This window comes from Zootoca vivipara, chromosome 1 (genome assembly GCF_965207765.1).
Source record: "Zootoca vivipara chromosome 1, rZooViv2.hap1.1, whole genome shotgun sequence".
In the NCBI taxonomy this organism is placed as follows: Eukaryota; Metazoa; Chordata; class Lepidosauria; order Squamata; family Lacertidae; genus Zootoca; species Zootoca vivipara.
Window position 1 is genome coordinate 42,478,579 of NC_142582.1, and position 20,435 is coordinate 42,499,013.

Genomic DNA, 20,435 nt, shown 5'->3' on the forward strand with positions numbered 1-20,435 from the left:
TAAAAATGTTGTCTCTTCAGCTTTGTAATGCAGCTTTCCCCAACTTGGTATCTACCAGATGTATTAGACTGCAACTCAACCATCCAGAACAAAAACAATGCTGGGTGGAGCTGATGGGAGTTGTAATGACAAACTTCTGGAGAGTAGCTCTAGCTCTAGCAACATGATCTAAGCATGCTGTAGGGATTATGCAGGTGCTGGGAGGCCAAAATCTCACTGCAACACTTCTGAATTCATCCTAGAAGGGGAAACTACCAGCTGTCTAGTCACTCACTACTACAGTATATTGAGATGAACCTACCTGATCCATTAGATCAGTAACAGGCTTTGCTTTCTGGCTTACTGTTAGTGAAGACCAGATTGGTGGGAATCGGCAACAGGGCCTATTCAGATGTGGCTCTGCAACTGTGGATTTATCTCTTTATAAATTTTAATTATTTTTGGCCAACTCTTGCAATGCATGATGATGCTGGTGCACTTTTTTGTTTGCCTTACCGTGTTTCATCTACGCTTTTCTTATCAGTTTGGGGACATCGGGGGTGTGGAATAACCCAAGATAGGACTACCTATCCCTTTAACCTTGTTCACCAGAATGCAGTTGTTGCATCTACTCCCCTCCTTCACTCTCCTCAGCACTTTTTAGGTAGGCCCCCTTGCTATTCTCTTCTCCCCACCCCCTTCATCTCCAAGTGCTGAATTTCAGATCAGAGGTCCAAGCTGGCTTAGAAACCACACCGATTAATCAAACTAGTCCTTGATGCTGGTGGCTGCAGTTTACTCAGAGATTTGGGCACACGCTCAGAGTGACTCCCTAACGCCAAAGTTCCCAGCACTCAGAAATAAGTCCTGGGGGTTGAGACCTCCTCCCTCGGCCCTTCGCGTCTCTGTTACTCCTCTCGCTCTTTCACCCACCTTCCCTTCAGGGGGAGATAGCAGCAGCAGCAGCCCTGCTTCTGGTGGCGGGTTCGGATCCTGCGGGCGATTTCCCAAGCTGCACCGCGGCGGCTCTCTCTCGCTCTCTCTCTCGCTCTCTCGGCCCGTTGCTGTCACCGCCAGTAGGAGGCTGAGGCGGCTGCGCTTTCTCCGACCGGCCTGCCGCCCGCCACCGCCGCTGCGGCAGCTTCTTGCAGGAAGGGAGCCATCGCTGCTGCTGCTGCTGCTTGCTGCTGCCGCCGCCATCATGGTGCCCGGGGCAGGAGCCGGAGCCGCGGCCTGGGGGCTCTGAGCCCCCCATTACCTCTTCTTCCCCCGCCGCCCTCGCCTTCTTTTGCCACCGTCGTCGTCATCGCGCTGCCGCCGCCCTACTCTTTCCCCAGCTTCGGTCCGCCGGTAAGAATCCAGTACGGGAGGCGGGCCCGGCCGGGCTCCTTGGTGGGGCCTCGTCGCCTGAGCTCTGTGGCGGCACCGCGAGGGAGGGGCGGGCGGAGGGAGACGCTTCGGGCCTGGAGCGGGTGGGTGGCGGTGCGAAGTGCGTGAGGCGAAAGGGGGCTGAGGGGAGGTGAGAGCCCGGGCTCCGTCCCCAGCCCCCCCCCCGCTCCCCTTGCCTCCTTTCCAGAACCTGCTTGCATGGGGCCTTGCAACTGCTCGCCAGGATCTCGGGTTCGGGCGAGCGAGCGAGCAGGCCTCGCTGGGGCTCCGGTAGCCCTCCGAGCCCTTCGTAGGTCACGAAAGCCAAAGGCAAAGGAGACAAGATATAGGCAAACAAAGGAGGAAGGGGACTATGGGGGGAACGGGCAGGCGGGCGTCGGGGGCGGGCAGATCTCCCCCGGGAGGCTTCCCAACCCCCCCTTCCCCTCTTCTTCCAAGGTGGCCTCCTTAAAAATAAAAAAGGAGAAGAGAGCCTGGCAGACAAAGGGACTTGCAGGGATGACCGATCTACAGAAATGCACATTCCGAAACCTTTGGCCCACAGTGATTTCTTCCTCTCCCCTCTTTGCAGTTTTTATAACCTTGAGGGCTGTTGTTTTTAAAAAATAAGAAGTCACATAGGCTTCAGTGTCACAGATACTTGACACTGGGACAGTCATGACTACAAAGGATGACCCCTTGCCATCAGCCCCCTTGAACTACCGAACCCTGCGATTGACAGCCTGATTCAGAAGTGGCCAGCCCCAACTCTGGTTGCTTCCTTTTCCAGCAAGGGATCCCTAGGATTCCTGAAGACAGCCGGGCAAACATTAGAGACAAAGGGATTGACAGATCCCTATGAACAGGCATCCTCAACACCTAACAGGCAATTCTGTCCTGCTCTGAATGTTGCATTTTGATATAGATGGGTAGGTAAATCTCCTGCAGGACTTTTCCCCTTTTTCAGAATTGTTGCCGCAAGAGTATGTCTCACAGAGACCCACATGCCCTGAATCTGAAGAGCCTGTAAATAGATATGCAGAACAGAGATATCTAGCTTCTTTTTCCTGTTCAGCAGGGGACTCCAGTCTCCTTAGAGACAGACTGTCAGAAACATAGATTAAGGCTGCAGGCTTGTGCACACTTACATGGGAGTAAATGCCAGTAATGTCAGTGGAATTTATTTCTGAGTAAGTAGAGCATCAGGCTGCACAAGACTGTCAGAACGTGAAATGCATCAGTTTCCAGATGCAGAGCAATGTTAAACCTTCCTTCCCTCTCTTCCAGTATAAGCCCAAATACATTTCTTTTTCAGGTACTGAATTACAGAACTGAGACATGCACAAACAAACGGGGGCTGTCTACTTCCTACAACTACTGTTTGGATACATAACTTAGCCTAGCTCATACTCCTATGTGATAAGGATTTTGCAACATACTGTTAGGGTTCATTTATTTGTAAATAGTTGTATATTAAGGTACATACCTTGTCATAAGCAGAGCATTGCTAAGTGGGCACCAAGGGGTATTTACTAAGAGTCAAGCTCAGCATGAATAGGAAGATAAAACCAGGGTGCCATTATGGACCCAGAAATATACTTCTAAGCTACAGAAATACTTGAACATCATCTACACACTTACTGCTTCTTCTAGCATTGTGTGTTTCTCCTTGGGAGTTCATTTGGAATGATTTCAGTAGAGATACATGAATGGAAGATCTTGCATTGGAATTGGTCACCACTATGAATTTCTGAGGAAAAGTTTGACAGCAGTAGTTTCTGGCTATCTGTCTAGAGATTGTCTCTAAAAATCTGTGTGATTGAACAATTCCAAAACAGAGGTTTATATATTTATTCCTGTATGGGAATAATTTCAAAGTGCTCTCATAAATTGAAAATGGCCATCTTGGTTGTTGTTAAAACTTAGCCCAAATACCTTTGCTTTCCTTCAGAAATGGTTGTGGAAAGGTCAGAAACATTCAGATCCAGACTGAAATGGTGGCCTACATAAATATAATTGTAATCCAATATCTGAAAGCAGTATTGCCAGATCTGTGGCTATCTGCTACCTACCATTATTGAATCCACTATCCCATTCCCTCTTTAGTCTGGTTACACTCCATGTAAACAATATTTTGGAGTAAGTGCTTGTGGGGCATGAGAGAGATCATCAAAGCTTTCCATTTACAAGTTGAGACACTTATACTGTAGCAAAACTACAGGGAACCAGGCAGAGGGCTTTTTCGGTAGTGGCGCCCGCCCTGTGGAACGCCCTCCCATCGGAGGTCAAGGAGATAAACAACTACCTGACATTTAGAAAACACCTAAATGCAGCCCTGTTTAGGGAAGTTTTTAATCTGTGATATTTTAATGTATTTTGGTATTTGCTGGAAGCCGCCCAGAGTGGTGGGGAAAACCCAGCCAGATGGGCGGGGTATAAATAATAATAATAATAATTAGATTGTATTCATTTTCAACATCACAATGGGGCTAAAATATGTGAATGCAATAGATAGTTCTGTTTCAAGACAATTTTTGTGAGGCCTTGTTCTGTGTCATTTTTGGAAGATTGGGGTCCAGTTGTGTAGGATGACATTCCACCATGTTTTTCATAAGTGTCTACAAAAAAGAGAGAGCCCCTTATAGAGTTTTAAAGGTACAACATCCTTTCTGTTGGTTATATTTGTTATGTGACTAGTATTTTCTAGGTTAACTATTGTTAATAGTTTGAAGAACCTTGGTCTTTTTAGATTTTAATCTTCAATAACAATTGCTTTTTGTGGGCCAGATAGATGTTGAACTGCCAGGAGTGATTTGGGAAAAGGCTTTCTTCCTTTCCAGAATAGAGAGTTGGGAGAGCTTATTTTTTACACAAATATTGGCTGCGGTTCTGCCAGTTATCCACAAATAGGTTCCTTGGACTTCAGTGGGACTTGCAGATGTGCAACATTGTGCAGGGTTGTAGCCTTAATATTTACTTAACTTTGACAAGGGTTCATTCAGGCTAGGGCTTCTATTAAAATCTGTATGCAGAACTACCGTAGTTTGCCAATATTGAACAAACACTTGTGGCTGGCTATTTATTATAACACATCTTGCCCTGAATGTGAAAATGTGAGGCAGTGCTTTTGTTTGTTTTTGTTAAACATAGTTTTTGTCTTTACAAAAAACTGGGGTTTTAGCCTGTGACCCTATATGATAGATAACCCTTGAAAAGATAGAGGACTATGTCCAATGTTGGTCCTATTCAGAGTAAACCCTTGGATTGACACTGCTAACTTAGGTCCATTAACTTCAGTGGGTGTACTCTTAAATATAATGTACTTGGATACAGTCCAAAGTAACACGTTTTTGATAAATTATATACATTTAAACTCATAACTCTTCAAGTCATGTCTAAGTGATTAGAGGAACAATTAGATAATGTAATTACTACTAAAGTTACTACTAAAGAAGAAAACCCCAACTACAAATGTAGAGTTGGAATGTAATTTCTTTCTTTCACAAAAGCATTCTCTAATTTAAGATCAGCTGCAAACCTTTCAGAAGACAGGTCTCCCCCCCCCCAATATCAGCCAGCAGTGGTAATGCTAGGGTTCCATTTTGGGGGGTATAAGCATCTAATCATTATTTAGAATCCAGTCAAAGCCTGCAAGGGTTGAAAGTTAATATTTAGACTATTACTTAAAGAGTATCCTGCACACCATTGAGTAAAGAAAAAGTATGAGGTGATTTCCATTGTGACAAAAGCGGTTCATTCCTTCTTCTTTTCCCACCTTGAAAGCACCTGCACTCTGCAGTATGCTCAGGGGGGTTCCCCAACTCACAAGAGTGTATTTGCAAGGTGTACAAGGAGTTGCGGGGTGTGTGTGTGTCATACTGAATGTTGACATCATTGGATGTTCACCATGACCCCTCTACTGAGAAACCATATGGAAAGTCATAGGCATGTAACAGGATGTGAAAATACTACCTACCCTTCAACAGGTGCATCGAAAAAATGGTTTGAGACAGGTATGTTGGATGATGAAAGGGAACGCTATGCATTTTTGAAACAGGAATAGTGCCACTAAAACTTTAGCTTGCAAAGGGTGACGTTGTGCAATTTGGAAACTGCTCAGTCGACTCGGTTTGAAGAGATTATACTTTATTAGGGTCAAAGAGTGCCATTACCTTTCAAAATCTGAATGAAGGGGATCAGTGTAAAATCGGCATCTTAGCTATTTTATCATTCTCTCTATTTGAGATTGTCAATAAAGCAGTACATTATATCCTGTTTAACATGAAAACCTAACTCTAGGTTCAAAGCAAGTAAACAGCCCCCAGCCATTTAAGAGAATTGATATCATTCATTGCTCATCATTATAGGTGTATATACACATATTTCAACAAAGCTAAGAGCTAACATAACTCTCCAAAATACATAATGAGTGGATGCCACATTTTCCTAAAATGATTATTTTCTGGTAGACTAGCTTAATTTGAAATGTCTTTTTTTCAATATAAGAATCTCCCACACTTCTAAGAGCCATTGTTGCCTTGTGGGTTGCCTGGGATCCTTAAGTTGTCAGGCCATCAAGAATTTGGTTACAGCAAATAAAGCAACTAAAAGTTGCTAGGCCTTGTTATACCAACTATATTATTAAATAGATCACATATCACTCTCACAGGGTTGTGTTTGTTTTTTTAAAGTCATTATACCACACTAGTGCAATATTTTATTTTTTGAGCAGTTTCACATTTGCACTGATTTTTTAATTTTGCAAAGCATTGCATTTGGCCAGTTTCAATGAAAACGTTATCAACCTGTGTTGCTAACTTGTGGGCTGTATGCAGGCTCCCAATAGGGTTTTTTGACCTTCCCATAATTTGCAGTTTAATTTTTTTAACCTCTCCTGTGTGGATCCTTGCTGTGATGTGTCAAAAGGTTTATTGTGGTCCTCCAAAGTTAACATTTTTTAAAAAAAAAAAATTCCCCAAAACCTGTTTTAAACTGACTGCTCCTGTGATACTGTAATGCCAGAAGGTTTCATGACCTCTCAAAAATTTGTTCCAAATCCCCCCATCACTCCCACAGCCTCCATGCTGTGATTGCATGTACTGTATTAAAAGTTTTTTTTTTTCTGACTCCCAGGAACCTCTGGAAGGTGTCCTTAAAAAGGAGGGAGGTTCACTTCCTTTTACATTTCACTCACACCCACTTTTTCACTTTGGCCACATCCACTTTGACATTTGGTCTCCATGGGTTAGTGTGGCCCTCAGCCTAAAAAATGGTTAAACACTCTGGTTAACAACATGATTTTTGCCTTTTTTTAAAAAAATGTAACATATACGGTAGTTTAATTTTCCTTGGATGATACTTGTTTTTAAAAGATACCACAAACAATGCACCTAGGCTGCTAATAATAAAATTGGCATATAGTGACAAAAGTACTCTTTAAACATTAGAATTGCAGAATTTGATGTGATGGAAGATAGTAATTTTGGTAAAATGTAGGACCACCACCCATTCATCAGCAACCTGAGGACCCCATCAGTCCAGGTGGAAGTACAGTATTTTGTAGAGACCATGTTGTAGAACCGCTGATTCCACATGACTCAAGCAAGAAACCCAAGTCAACTTAATGATGAGAACTTTGGAAGTACAGGTATTAAATATCCTGGCCCTCCTTTCTTTTTGTTAGTCAAGGCAATCAGACTTTCTAATGGGTGCTTACCTGCTTTAAAGGTGTTGCACCCAACTTTTATATAAAAGACCAAATACACAAATAGTATCTGTGTGGGAGAAACCCACTTATCCTTAAAATAGCGAATAAGCTCACAGAAGAGTGATTAGAACACCAAAGATACACACTTTTCTCAAAGCATCTACTCCATCTGTAGTCTTTTGGCTGTTATCCAACAGAGAAAGTCTTATAAAATGTATGATCTTACTGGAAGTCCCTGCCCAGATCATTAGTGCTGTTATTTGTCTTGGTTGTTATTTATTTGAGTTAATGCCGCAACCTATGAAATCTGAAGAGGTTTACAAAAGTGAAACACGACAGGCAAGCTGGAGGCTTCAGTGGGACTTTGCACCTGATCAAATGAGCTGTTCTTTGAGCACGGTAGCTTACACAATTGTTTCCAGTGCAACTGCCCAATTGACCCCTGACTTGCTGCTGTTGTTCCTTTACCAGTGCTCCACTTGCCGTTCCTGCACAGGGGATACCCAGCGTTGCAGCAGTGGATGTGTCGGGGCTTCCTGTTTCTCTCCTCCCCAAAATATCCATTCAGTCTGCCCCAGAGAAAATTTGGGGTGTGTGTGGGGAGCTGCAGGGGAGAGTAGAGGAGGAGGGGAGCCCCATTATGCAAACAGAAGTTGGTTGTTCAAGCAGACACCTTGGGTGCTATCCCATGATTATGATACAGGAATTAATGTGCACAAGTTTCTGAAATGGGATTATTGCATGCATCTATATTGGAATTGCTTTTAGATGTTTCAGTTGTTTTTGTTTGTTTGTGTGTTTACTGTCCTGGCCCTTTTTGGGAGGAAGGATGGCTATAAATTTAATTAATAATAATAAGAAGAACAACTGTCAGATGAGTATGGAGTCCTTGCTTTAAATTCTAGTCAATGGATTAGCCCATTTTGGTTGGCCCATGGTCAAATGTCCCCTTAAGGCAAAAATGCCCAGTGCAGTTGGTAATTTAACTGTCTGTTGGATTGCGATGTCATTGGGTAGAAAAAGCAGGGCTGAATACTCCTCATCCCATTCTCCTTGCACATAGCATTAAGTAAGCCAGTTTTAAATCAATAGCACAACATGAACGAAGAGAAGTAATAATGTTGGAAACATTACAGCACAGTTAGCCAACATGGTGCCCTCCAGACGTTTGTTTAATTTATCAAGAAAAAAAATCTTTAATTGCTTTATATTGAAAATGATTCAAAGAAAAAAAAACATATTAACAATCAAAAAGAGAAATTTAAAAATCCTTTTTGTGTGTGGATTTCATAGTCCCTATTTCACCAAATAGCGTGACCAGTAGTCAGGGGTGATGGGAATTGTAATTCAGCAACATCTGGAGGGTACTCTGCTGGCTAGCTCTGCATTACAGATTTAACACATGCAAATCTGCAGAGCTCCAGACTTTTTGTGGCAGAATACAAGCTATGATATTGTGGTTCCATCGCTCAGCTCTGAATGGCTGCATCTAAACATTTGAAAGACACTGATCTTGTTGAGCTTTCTGCTTCACTAACGCTATGGAGTTAAATGGCATTGCTTCAGTCTTCAAATTTGCTTGTATGCTACAGGAGAAATTCTCCAAGTGGCAGCTCAATTCTTATTGCTGTGATAGCAAAGTTTTGTGCCATAAAACCTGTGGTGTCATGCAGAGCAGAGCAAGGGAACAGTCCTCTGCTTCGAGTTCCTTGTTGGCACAAGGATGTACCAGTGTTAGGAAATGTCTTTGAAGGGACCTCTCTTCCCATCTGGAAAACCTCATTGCACAGTGCTTCTGTGATGTGAAGGGGATTTTCTCCTCTGCTTGAGTGGTAATGCCAATGGCTTTTAGTGCTTTTCCAGAGTGCGAGCCTAGCTCCTGGTTAGCAAGTGGAACTAGCATTCACTCTTCTATCCAGTTGCCTCTACACGCAGAGTATCAGACTCCTAGAAGCATCAGTGATCTCATTCTCTTTGGCAGTTACACTTTTGTTGAAACGGAACATAGCATATTACCTCTAAAGCTTCCTGTACCTTACAAACTCAGTCTCACTTTCACGTGTACCATTCCAATCTTTAAGATGCGCATCTGCCAAGTTGACACAAAAGGACACTAAGATTATCTTAGTGGCTGCCCCAATATGGTGATACTCTTCTCCTTAGAGGCTCACAAGATTTCAAGTCTTCAGCATTTTCCTTACTTAGTCTGACTTTCATTTCCCTAAGTCAAAAAGATATGGGGCAGTAGTGGCTTTTTCTATTTAGTGTTTCATTATTCCCAAGCTTTCAAAAGGCAGGTTTGAAATGGAAATAAATAAATTAATAATATTTATACAGTTTAATGTAGTATAAATATGCTAAACTAACAAGTAACAGTTGCAATTTATGACTGTTTCTGAAGAATTACCTCTGTCCATTTGCCTTTCTTGCTTTACATTTCAAGTGATTTAATTCTATGGAAATCAGTAGGAGCAAATCAATTTAAAACATACTGTCATGGTTTAATGAGGATATATTTTGGTATAAAACCAAGTTCTCTGTAAGTTCTCTATTTATCATGACATTATTCTTTAATTGAGCAACATACCTTTTTAATACAGGTCTTTAAACCATGGACTGGCCAACTTTAAGAGGTGGCAGAGGCCACCCACCTGTCAGTTTCCTGATATCATAATGATATCAGTTCACTGATATCTCTTAAAGTTCAAAGGAGGTTGCTGCTACCTCTGATCAGCTGATGGGAAGTTAGAGGGAACCCCTGTGGAGTCTCTGCAGAAGTGGAAATGCTCCTAAGATAACATAGTACTGTATAGGAATTTTACTGACATACTTTTGAAAAATCTTACATTTAATAGAAGAACTTTCTTACTCTTTTATTACAGTGCTTTTTTTTTAAGATCAAGAAAATTGACTGGAAGATATTCTTGCCTGTAATTTTGTGCACTTGAAGCTCAGTGTATACAGAGCTTGATCATTCTCTTGAATCTTCTTCTTCTTTGGTGATCACTCATAACCAAGTAAGATTGTCTTCGATGAACATAGTCTTAACAGTGAGTCCGTGACTGACTGTGGAGGCCAATTCTGGATCCATACGTCCTTTCACAGTGGGGAAGAAGAAGAAGACTGCTTTGTCCAGCTTTCAGTAGAACACCTTGAGGCATGTTCTACAGAAAATATCTGATACCATTTTTATTAGGGAACATAAAAATATAGACTCAGCCCCACAGCACTATTGCTGCCATTGGTGGCCTGATTTACCAATAAAAATAGTTCCATTGATATCCAAAGAACTACTATTACCTATTGTAGCAAATAAAGTATCTATTTGAATGAAGGATTCTAGTGCTGAATACTTTCTCATCATTGCTGCACAAAATGCTTTCTCATCAGTGCTGCATCAATAACTGAACACTTTACATATGGCAATATTACTTTACTGATATTTTTGATGTAATCAGAAATGTTAAATACTGTAGAAGGGATTATAGCTTCAGATAGAGATTCCCAATAACCTATTAGGCATATTACTGCTGCATATTATTGGAGGAAAGGGAGAGAAAAAAAACCAGGCTGGTATACCTCTGGGTATAGGGCGGTATATAAATTCTAATAACAATAACAATAAAATAAAGTAGTAATGAGTAAAACATACAAACAAATACTGTATTTGTTTGTTAATTATACTTTCCAAGTGTTGTTTGGAAAAAAAACAAACATATGCATTTATGTTTTGGCCAGTAGGAATGATTGTAATATGAGAAAATTTTCCTGCCTGCTATTAACTCTTTTGGGTTTTTGAACAAGACAGGGAGTTATGTCCCGGCTCAGAGCAGAAGATTTTATACTTGAGCAGTACGTTTACCATTGCTGTGAAAGGCTATACAACTGCATTCACTTGCAAAAGATGTGAACAGGCTTTTTGCATGAAAGACAAGACCAGACCAGTGCTTTTTTTCTGGGGGTACTCAAGGGTATGCAGTACTGGCAGCTTCCCCCCCAAAACGTTAAAAGTATGGCACTTACTGTAACAACTTCATGGTGAGTACCAACACCTCCCCCCCTTTATTTAAAAAGGCACTGGACAAATCTAGAGTAGTAATGTGTACTGATGCATTTAGATTCTGTGGCTGAGGCAGAGGTTTTTGTTATATGTGGTGGATACGGCAGTATCATAAGCAATTATTGATATGACGCTACATATTTTCATCCAGCACTGGATAATGACGCATTTACATGACTATATATGCAGCTGTCTTATGCAGAGTCAGACCATTAGGGCATCTTGTCTTCTTGTTGTTGTTGTTTAGTCGTATCCCCATGTCCTTCATGACCCCATGGACCAGAGCACGCCGGGCACTCCTGTCTTCCACTGCCTCCCGCAGTTTGGTCAAACTCATGTTGGTAGCCTCGAGAACACTGTCCAACCATCTCATCCTCTGTCATCCCCTGCTCCTTGTGCCCTTAATCTTTCACAACATCAGGGTATTTTCCAGAGAGTCCTCTTCTTTTCCCATGAGGTGGCCAAAGTATTGGAGCCTCAGCTTCAGGATCTGTCCTTCCAGTGAACACTCAGGGCTGATTTCCTTCAGAATGGAGGCATCTTGCCTAGCAGCGCCAAACCTTCAGAAAAATCTCACATTCTCAAAACTGGGTGATGAGGATCACATGACGATATGAAACGACCTTATAAGAAGTCCAACTGTTTCATCATCTTGCCCTGTGGTATATATTCTGTCCGACAACAGCTCTTCAAGGTTGCACGCTGAGACTTTTCCCAGCCAAGATACATTTTTAACAGATAATGACTGAGCCTGGGACCTTCTCCCTGCAAGACTTGTGCTGCTATTGCTGAGCTATGATAGCTCTGTGATTCTTAAAACCTTGTCAGATAAGTGGCCTGCTATATTGTTTCACTGTACTGGCAGACTAGCTGACAATGTTTCTGTTTGGGGCTATTATTAATCTGAACGTTACTTTTATAGAATCAGATCTAGTGGTAAAGAATTATTTATTGCCTTGCAACCTAATTTGTTGCTTTGTAGATCTTTGCCCAAACTGGAACAGGACAGGCAGGTTTCCTTTGCGTTGTTTGGTACTCTGGTTACCAGTTTGGTCTGAAGTGTTTGGTCCTTCAACCATTCATAATAACAAGCTGAGGAAATACACATACAAAACCTGCATATTCACATTGAATCTAGGACTGGGTGATGAGAGCCATCTTGCCCTGCGGTATATATGTGTGTCTGAATTGCTTTTAATTATGTATCTGATTTATACATAAGATAATTTCTAGCTCATTCTTCCTCATATGATCACAAGGTAGGTCACAATAAAATAACACTTCGATGAAACCAATTCACATTTTAAAAGCAGAGAAAAATACAGCATGTCTTAAGAAACACCCAGAGAGGCACCACTTGGGCTCCTCACTTTCAATGACAATTCCCTAATGGGTTGTATCCAATTGTGCCCCTCTGCTGATTGAAGGCTCTTTGTTCCAGTGGAGCTGCTAAGAGCTGATTTGCCACTCTCCGTATCCCTTGCCCTCTGCTGGAATACTACAGGAGAAAGGGGGGAAATTCTAAAATCACTTGCTCTCATGGAATCTCTGCTGGATCAAGGAGCCCTCCATCAACAGAGGGACAAAATGGGACACAACCTTATGTCTAAATAGGTCAAGGGCCAATGATTATGCTTCAGCACCATAAATCCTTTTCTTTGATGTTTTCAGTTCCATGGTTGTACAAAATATCAATTTCTCCTGGTACTTCCTGCTTCTTTTCCTTTTGTAGAATCATCAACATGATCTTAAATGGATACTGTACTGGAAAATCTTTAGATATGTGACTATCACAACACTCATATATCTGTAGTTTTTGACTTGATTCTAATACAGTAGTTTTTATATTTTCCATAAATAGCCAGAATTCATTGTAAAAAATGGTGTGAGATGCATTGCAACTAGATACAGTGCAGTAGAGTTGATAAATGTAGCATAGCTTGAAACTATGCAAGCACCATGGGTCAATTTGCAGGCAGCAGCATGACTATTCCTCTGCAAGGACAGGAAAAAACCTGTTCATTGCATTTTCCACAAGTTTTTTGATATTTGTTATAGTAAGGAAAATATATCAAATTGGATTCCATACTTTCTACTACCTATCAAGACATAGCAAAACATACTGTGCTGTTTTTTTTAAGTATGTAACTATTCTGTTTGTGAGACTGATATAGGATTTAAAGAATTTTGGACAGTTGCTGAATTTTTGAGCATGCATATTCTTTAAAAAATTGTGATAATATTTTTAGAAAATAATAAACTGCAGGATTACTTAAGTAAGTTATATATAGTTTTTGAGAAGAAGGGAGAAGTCTTCTTTTAAGAGCCAGTATTTTGTTCCAGGGAGTATATTAACGTACCCGAGCTAGTACATGGTGTATAATATCATGCATTTTGTCAAGGGTCAGTTTGTTTTGGAAACACTTCCTTTTGTAGATACAATCCAATTTTCCGGCTGACCTATTGCAGAATTCCTTTATTTTTGAAGTTTCAGTGAAATGTCTCTTTAAACAAAGCTGTTTTTTTCTTATCTAAATAATTTGCCTATCACTTTGTTAAAGGTGCCTTCATCTATCTTTATCTTTCGTCTCTTAAATATATAAATAAATTTGAGGGGCCCACAATAATGTTGTTGTTGTTGTTGTTTTTTAAAAAATCAATTCCAGTTTGATTTGTGTGGTCTTGCCTTTGCCATCTGAATGTGCCTCTCTTGCAAGAGCATCACTGTAAATTATTGCTGGGAAATATAGTTGCTTTCTTGATTTCCACCATGTGTGTAGTCAAGCATAAGGTGCTGGTGTACACTAGTAGCCATCTTGGATAGGCCTGCATAGGCACTGGCAGTATCCATAAACACAGGCAATGCCTGACTTCTCAGACTTGGCATTGATGAATGCTTTGCAAGAGTTTCGTGAAGTTTCTGACAAGGCTTGTGGTGATAGGAAGGTCAGTTGATGCTTCACACATTCTGCATGAAGGTCTCTGTCTAACCCAGTGTTCTTAAAAATTGCTAGGGCCATGGAAATTGTTAATATGTAGTGACTTTTTTCCTAGAAAATGTATTTAAGTGCAGTTCTCTCATTGCCTGTTTAGTCCTTTAATAATTAAAGCAATTGAACGGCAGCAAGGCATATTTTTTCAGCCTTTGACTGATTCAGGAAAGGGCAATTTCACGAAAATGTCAATCTACAGACTCATTTTCCATACTGTATATAGTTAACGTGGGCATCATTTTAAAGATAATTTTCCAAAGTTTAATTATCTGGCAACGGTTTTTCAAAATAGCATGTTACACATGTGTAGAACAGATTTTACATATGAGAAGTTGACATGCAAGCTGACTCAGAATTTATCTATTTTTATCTATCTAATCTTCATTTAAAGATCTATCCAAGAAAACAGACAATAATGTAATGACCCTTTATTGATAAGTTTGTCTCATTTGGTAAATAGAGAAGAAATTTTGTTAGGAATAAAATCAGGTGAGTTAAGGATAATAAAGATTGGTTTAGCATGTTTTGTTGGTCACAAAAACACATCCCTCTCCCACAAATGAAAAGAAAAATCTAAGTGGACTTCTGCTCGCCCAGTGAGACTTACTGTCCTCCTTGTGGACTTTCCATAGGCATCAGGTTGACTGCTTTGAGAACAGAATGCCGGAGTAACTAGGCCTTGAGTGTGATCTAGCAGAGCTCTCCCTTAAGTTCTTATGCTGTGTTTGTCCTTGGGGGCATGGAAGAGGAAAGGGAAGGGAAGTTTCAGTGTGTGCAACCAAAAGTCCTTGCACCAGCAGATGCATCAAGGTGCAGTTTGGAAAATTTCAAGCTAAAAAAATTAAATGGTGCATTCATCTTGCAAGCATAAATCTGTTTTTTCTACCTGAACTGCTCCAGATCCAAACCTAAGGAAGCAGTGATTTTTTGCACTCTAAAATTCTATTCCCAGTTTGGAATCTTTTTGCAAGACGTGTCAGATTTTTGAGACTTTATGAGTAGTTGGCATGTATTGGGCTCTGTACCTGATTATTAGTCTTATGGGTGGCCTGAAATATCTTATTTGTTGAGGGATGCACTTCTTATCCTTTTCCTAGGGAGAGATTTACAAATACCCTGTAATCAGATTTTTGTGAAGTTATTTTTCTTATGGTGATTCGTGTTTTTTTTTTTACAAACAAGTTAGAGTGACTCACAGTACCTTTAAAATTATAGAACAAAGCATTTCAAAAAACACAAATAACCCATAAAAATAGTAAAAGTGTTCATCAACATGCCTTACATTTCCCATGTATGTATCCATAAATACCCAAATATTGTCAGTGAAGCTTGAGTGTGGGGCTGTGTTTTTAAACACTCTGCTTATTAGCTCTATGGCAGGCATGTCAAACCTGCGGCCCTCCAGATGTTTTGGACTACAATTCCCATCTTTCCCAACCACTGGTCCTGCTAGCTAGGGATCATGGGAGTTGTAGGCCAAAACATCTGGAGGGCCGCAGGTTTGACATGCCTGCTCTATGGTATTGTTTACTTTTTTCTTTTATTGTATCATTCTTTTAAAATCATTTTTCCTGTTCTATTTGTCTTTTTTGAGGTGTAACAGTCTACTCTACTTATGTAACAAAAATGAAATAAAAGGTAAATACTCTGCTAATTGAGTTTTGTTTTTTGTTTCTGTATGTGCAGGTTATTGCACTTAAGAATGAACATTGAAGATAAGCTGGGAGGATTGTTTCTTAAATGTGGTAGTATAGAGCAAATGCAGTCATCCAGGGCTATGGTTGGAATGGGTGCTGCATCTGAACAGTCGGCAGTTCCTGTGGAACGGCAGGAAGCAGTGCTTCAAGACCGGGCTATGGCACACCAGGAAATCCTTTCTGCAGAAGAAGTGCTACAGGAAAGTGAACTTCGACAGCAAGAAATGATCCCACACGATGAACTCATGGTCCACGAAGAGACGGTGAAAAATGATGATGAGATGGAGGGGCAAGACAGGCTTCCTCAAGGGCTTCAGTATGCAGTCAATGTCCCTGTAAGCAATTTATTTAGCAGGACTTGCAATTAAATGTTGAGCAAATCATATCGAAAGGTCTGCTTTAAAAAAAAAAGTATGGCAGGAACAACCAAATGAAAACTAAAATAAAAGTAGTTGATTACTCAGAAAAAACAATTGGAGTTTTTTTTAACAACAAAAAAAATCTATAAATACCATGGCTTGTTTTATCTCTGGTGCGGTTTGCACAGTTAAGGAGGTAATAAGATACTGACTTAAAGTATGGACTAGGAATAGAGCCCATGGCTAAATTATCAGCCCCTGGTTACCTTATTTCTTCCTCTGTAAAAAACAGTATAGTCATAATAGATGTATTTTCAATCAGCATTGGGGGGGGGGGAGTTATGCGCAAAGAAGGACTGCTTTTGGATAACAATCTTAACCTTTCTAGAAATCTTGGGAATCTTTGATGCTGTGAACCAACCATTGTTTATTTAGGAACATGTTCTCATGTTTTAATACACATTTTATACACTTTTTAAATATATATCTTACATAGACGGTGCTCATTTGACTTTTAAGTGTCTGCATTCTTCCTGCACAGGATACAAGGACTTGAAAATGCTTGGTCTGATTCTATAACAAAATATTGTTGCTGAAAGTACAGTTCGCAACCTTAGGGGAGAAAACTGAGGTGACAGAAGCTGTGTGTGTTTGAACATGGAACAGCTCTAGTAACAAAAAACAAGGGGGTTAGGTGGGTGTCTGACCTTCACAGCATATGCAGGATCCTTGTGGCACACTTTCCTGCTCTGAGAGCTTTTGTTTCTAGCTGAGCCGGTGATCTTGCCTGAGAGAAAAGAAAACTGAGGGGAAGCAGGGAAGTAAGCTTTGGGGTAGGGAAAGGCTCCTGATTCCTCATCCACATGCCCCTTTGAAGGATGGCCCCTTCAAATAGGTTTGATATTATCATGGTAGCTTTCTGTTCTACTGGCAGAAATGAATGTTTGATTCACAGGCTCTTTGGCAAAAAGGAGGGTTTGGCTTATAACAGTGAAACTGTGGTTCAAATGCCAACATAACCAAATCTTAAATTATAAAGTGTTTTTGTAAGATGAAATTTCTTTGTTAAATGTTAAATTATATGTGGCATGTAGTCCAAGCTTCTGTGCTTGAAGGTATGAAAGGAGTACCATATTGGAATACTCGCCACAAATAGGACTTTTTAAAATAGTATCCCCCCCCCTCTTCACCAAAACAGTATGTACAGATAAAGTAACTCCATATGTATTGCTATTTTTGAAAGAATTTGTTAAAATGTGTCTTATATGTAATTATCTGTGTCATATGTAATTAATATTATCTGATGCTGGTACTTCGTATCCTAGCAGATCAGCGTGAAACAAGAAATTACATTTACTGATGTAGCAGAGCAGCAGAAAAGGGACAAAAAGCTAATACGAGAGGGTTTAGATATGCAAAAGAAGAAGAAAAGGAAACAGCGGTCACCAGCAAAGGTAAGACATTTAATTTGAACCTTGAAGGCAACTGGTGATTTTTCTTGAACTTGCAATTGGAAATGATAGTATTTGGAAACCATAGATTCAGCCACCTAACTTTAATCTCAAAGCCAAGCCAAAATATATTCATAGCTTGTTTCTTTGAAATTCTTTTCACAGCATGAATATTTGACATACTTTAACATCTGTTTCCCAGGCATCTCCTTCTCTAAATATTATCTTTTGATGAGTGTGTGGTTTTTAAGGACCACTTATCAATTACGGAGACTGTTTAGCTTAATAATAATATTGGGCTTATTTAAATATCATAGTGTTTTTCTAACAACTTTGTTTTTAATCAGACAGGTGCACAAGTGTTGAAATTGATTACTGCATGCACCTGAAATTAAATGAATGCCTTCCATTCACTGGCTTCTAATTTGAAATGAGCCATTTTAATCTAAAATTCAGTTTTCAGAGTTGCACATCTTGAATTTCCTCTCAGGAAGTGCAGCCAAAATGCTATGCATGCACTTTGAAGCATAAAATATGAAGCATTTGAATAGATTTTTATTCAGCTTCCTGCAGTACAATTGACACTTGCAAATTCAAATGGAGTACTTGCCCACTGTAGTATTATTCTTGTTTTCATTTGCAATTCCTGAAGTTTAGTGAAAACTAATTGGAAGCACTGATTGGAAGCTATTTTCATGTACTTGTCTCAGTCATAGTTTGAGAACCCCTTTTTCCCTTTATTTCATTGTAGAGGTTGTCCTTCAAATCTTCCTAATATTGTATAGTAAAGGTAAAGGACCCCTGACCATTAGATCTAGTCGTGAGCGACTCTGGGGTTGCAGCGCTCATCTCGCATTATTGGCCAAGGGAGCCGGCATACAGCTTCCAGGTCATGTGGCTAGCATGACAAAGTTGCTTCTGGCGAACCAGAGCAGCGCACGGAAATGCCGTTTACCTTCCCACTTGGAGCGGTACCTATATATCTACTTGCACTTTGACGTGCTTTTGAACTGCTAGGTTGGCAGAAGCTGGGACCGAGCAACGGGAGCTCACCCCATCGCGGGGATTCGAACTGCCGACCTTCAGATTGGCAAGCCCTAGGCTCTGTGGTTTAGACCACAGCATCACCTGCGTCCCTAATATTGTATAGTAAGAGATCACAAATTGACCAGAGAGATTGAGAGCAGGTTGGGTACTGGAGGGTCATTTTCTAGTATTGACTTTGAAGGCTATAACTGCCTAGAGCATGAACATTATATACACTCACCTGAGAAAATGAAGTATTAGAAGGACCCAATCTTAAGTATTTGCATGTGCAGTACTAGGTATAAGTCAAGTTCATAGCTGTATATCAAGAAAGGCAATATTTCTTTTGAAAGCAAGTATAATTAATGGTGTATTTTCTTTTCTATGCAAAGAAAGTCAAACCAACCCACTACAACACATTTAGCAACTTTGTTTTCCCCCCTGCAAGGTGTATGATGGTGAATGCCAATTGTGTAAGGCACCCAAATATCCTAGAACCAACAGGATCTATCAAAACAAGTGTTTTCTGATGAGCTGTTCCTGAATCTTATTGATTAGGAATACCTGAAGAAAGATGGGCTTTCTTCCATGCAAAAAAATCATTTGCAGGGACACCTTTAAAAGGGTTACACTCACTTAGAAGAAACTCTGAAGAACTGCACCAATTTAATGTACCTAAAGGGGCTTTTGGCTTGTGTTTCCTGAACAGCAGTTCTCTGTGCTGTTAAAATGGAGGGAACAAAAGCCGTGGGGTGGGTAAAAAAGCCCATGGGTGCATTTAAAGTAGCTATGAATTATTTATCTTTAGAATTTGAGGTGCATATTTGTACAGAACAAATTTATGAAAAGTCACAACATACTACTGAAACATGCTTTAACAGTGTCATGCGTTGGCTTTGTTCATGTCACAGGGTTTAGCTTAGCACAAATGTGCAAGGATATTGCAACTGCTTTGCTTCTCCCTGATCATTTTGCTGCTGTGTCACCCAGACCTAAGCCATAGGTAGCCTTAGCATGTTGTCTAAAGCCGGGCTCATGGTTTACTTCTCCCAGACAAATACTGAACTATAACCTATAGAACAAGCCTTGGCTACAGCTCATAGTTAGTCTGCAGAGACCTAAGCCACACCCCTGGATTTGGACTGCACACTAAGCTAAACTACAGTATAGTTTAGCTCAGTGTGATGCACTAAAAAAATGATCAGGGAAGAGTGATGCAAGATTTTCTTTTGACTTAGCATGACATGCAAATTGGGCTGTTGTAATGGGTTATTAAGACTGAAAAATGTTAAGGTTATCCTTAACCTTCTGTTGAGATGGAAAAGATAAAGTACACAATTATCATTTCACTAACACATGTAAGTAAAAGTACCAAACTTCAAATCCTGTCACCAGTATGCTTGTACAAAAAAATAATCGCAATTGCTGGATGTACTCCATGTCTTGAGAAATAAATGGATATAACATGAGTGCCTCTAGATTTTATAGCTTTCTGTTCTTGCCCAACTGAGTAGATTAAAGACTGATTTATAGTGCTACCATTTGAGGAGATAGTGGTCCTGTTTGTACACCAAGGGTTTAGCTTGACGGGAATGAATGTCATCCACTCCCAGGCTTGCATGCTCCCTCCCTTCCCCTCTCCTCCTGCTAAGTGTAAAAATGTCTACTTCAGCTGTTTGTTAACTGCAGCTTCCTATGTTGTCTGAATTGGAATACAGTATGTGGTTTTAACATACCAGTAACTGAAACAATGGTTAGTTTTGGGACAAGCCAACTTCATAATCCATGGTTTGAA

At 40.4% G+C, this 20,435-nt stretch overlaps 1 protein-coding gene across 3 annotated transcripts in view; it reads left to right on the forward strand.

The window, feature by feature from the left end:
• Positions 1–949: 949 nt before the first annotated feature.
• ZNF148 (zinc finger protein 148) overlaps positions 950–20,435 on the forward strand; it is a 30,689-nt gene continuing 11,203 nt past the window's right edge. For 2 of the 3 annotated variants that reach the window (XM_035129501.3, XM_088652252.1), the window contains exons 1-3: positions 950–1,329; positions 15,794–16,139; positions 17,489–17,617. In XM_035129501.3, the coding sequence (XP_034985392.1) occupies positions 15,810–16,139; positions 17,489–17,617 (459 nt within the window). In that variant the 5' untranslated portion in view covers positions 950–1,329; positions 15,794–15,809. The remainder of the gene's footprint in view (positions 1,330–15,793; positions 16,140–17,488; positions 17,618–20,435) is intronic. The other variant, XM_035129493.3, reaches the window with a different exon arrangement.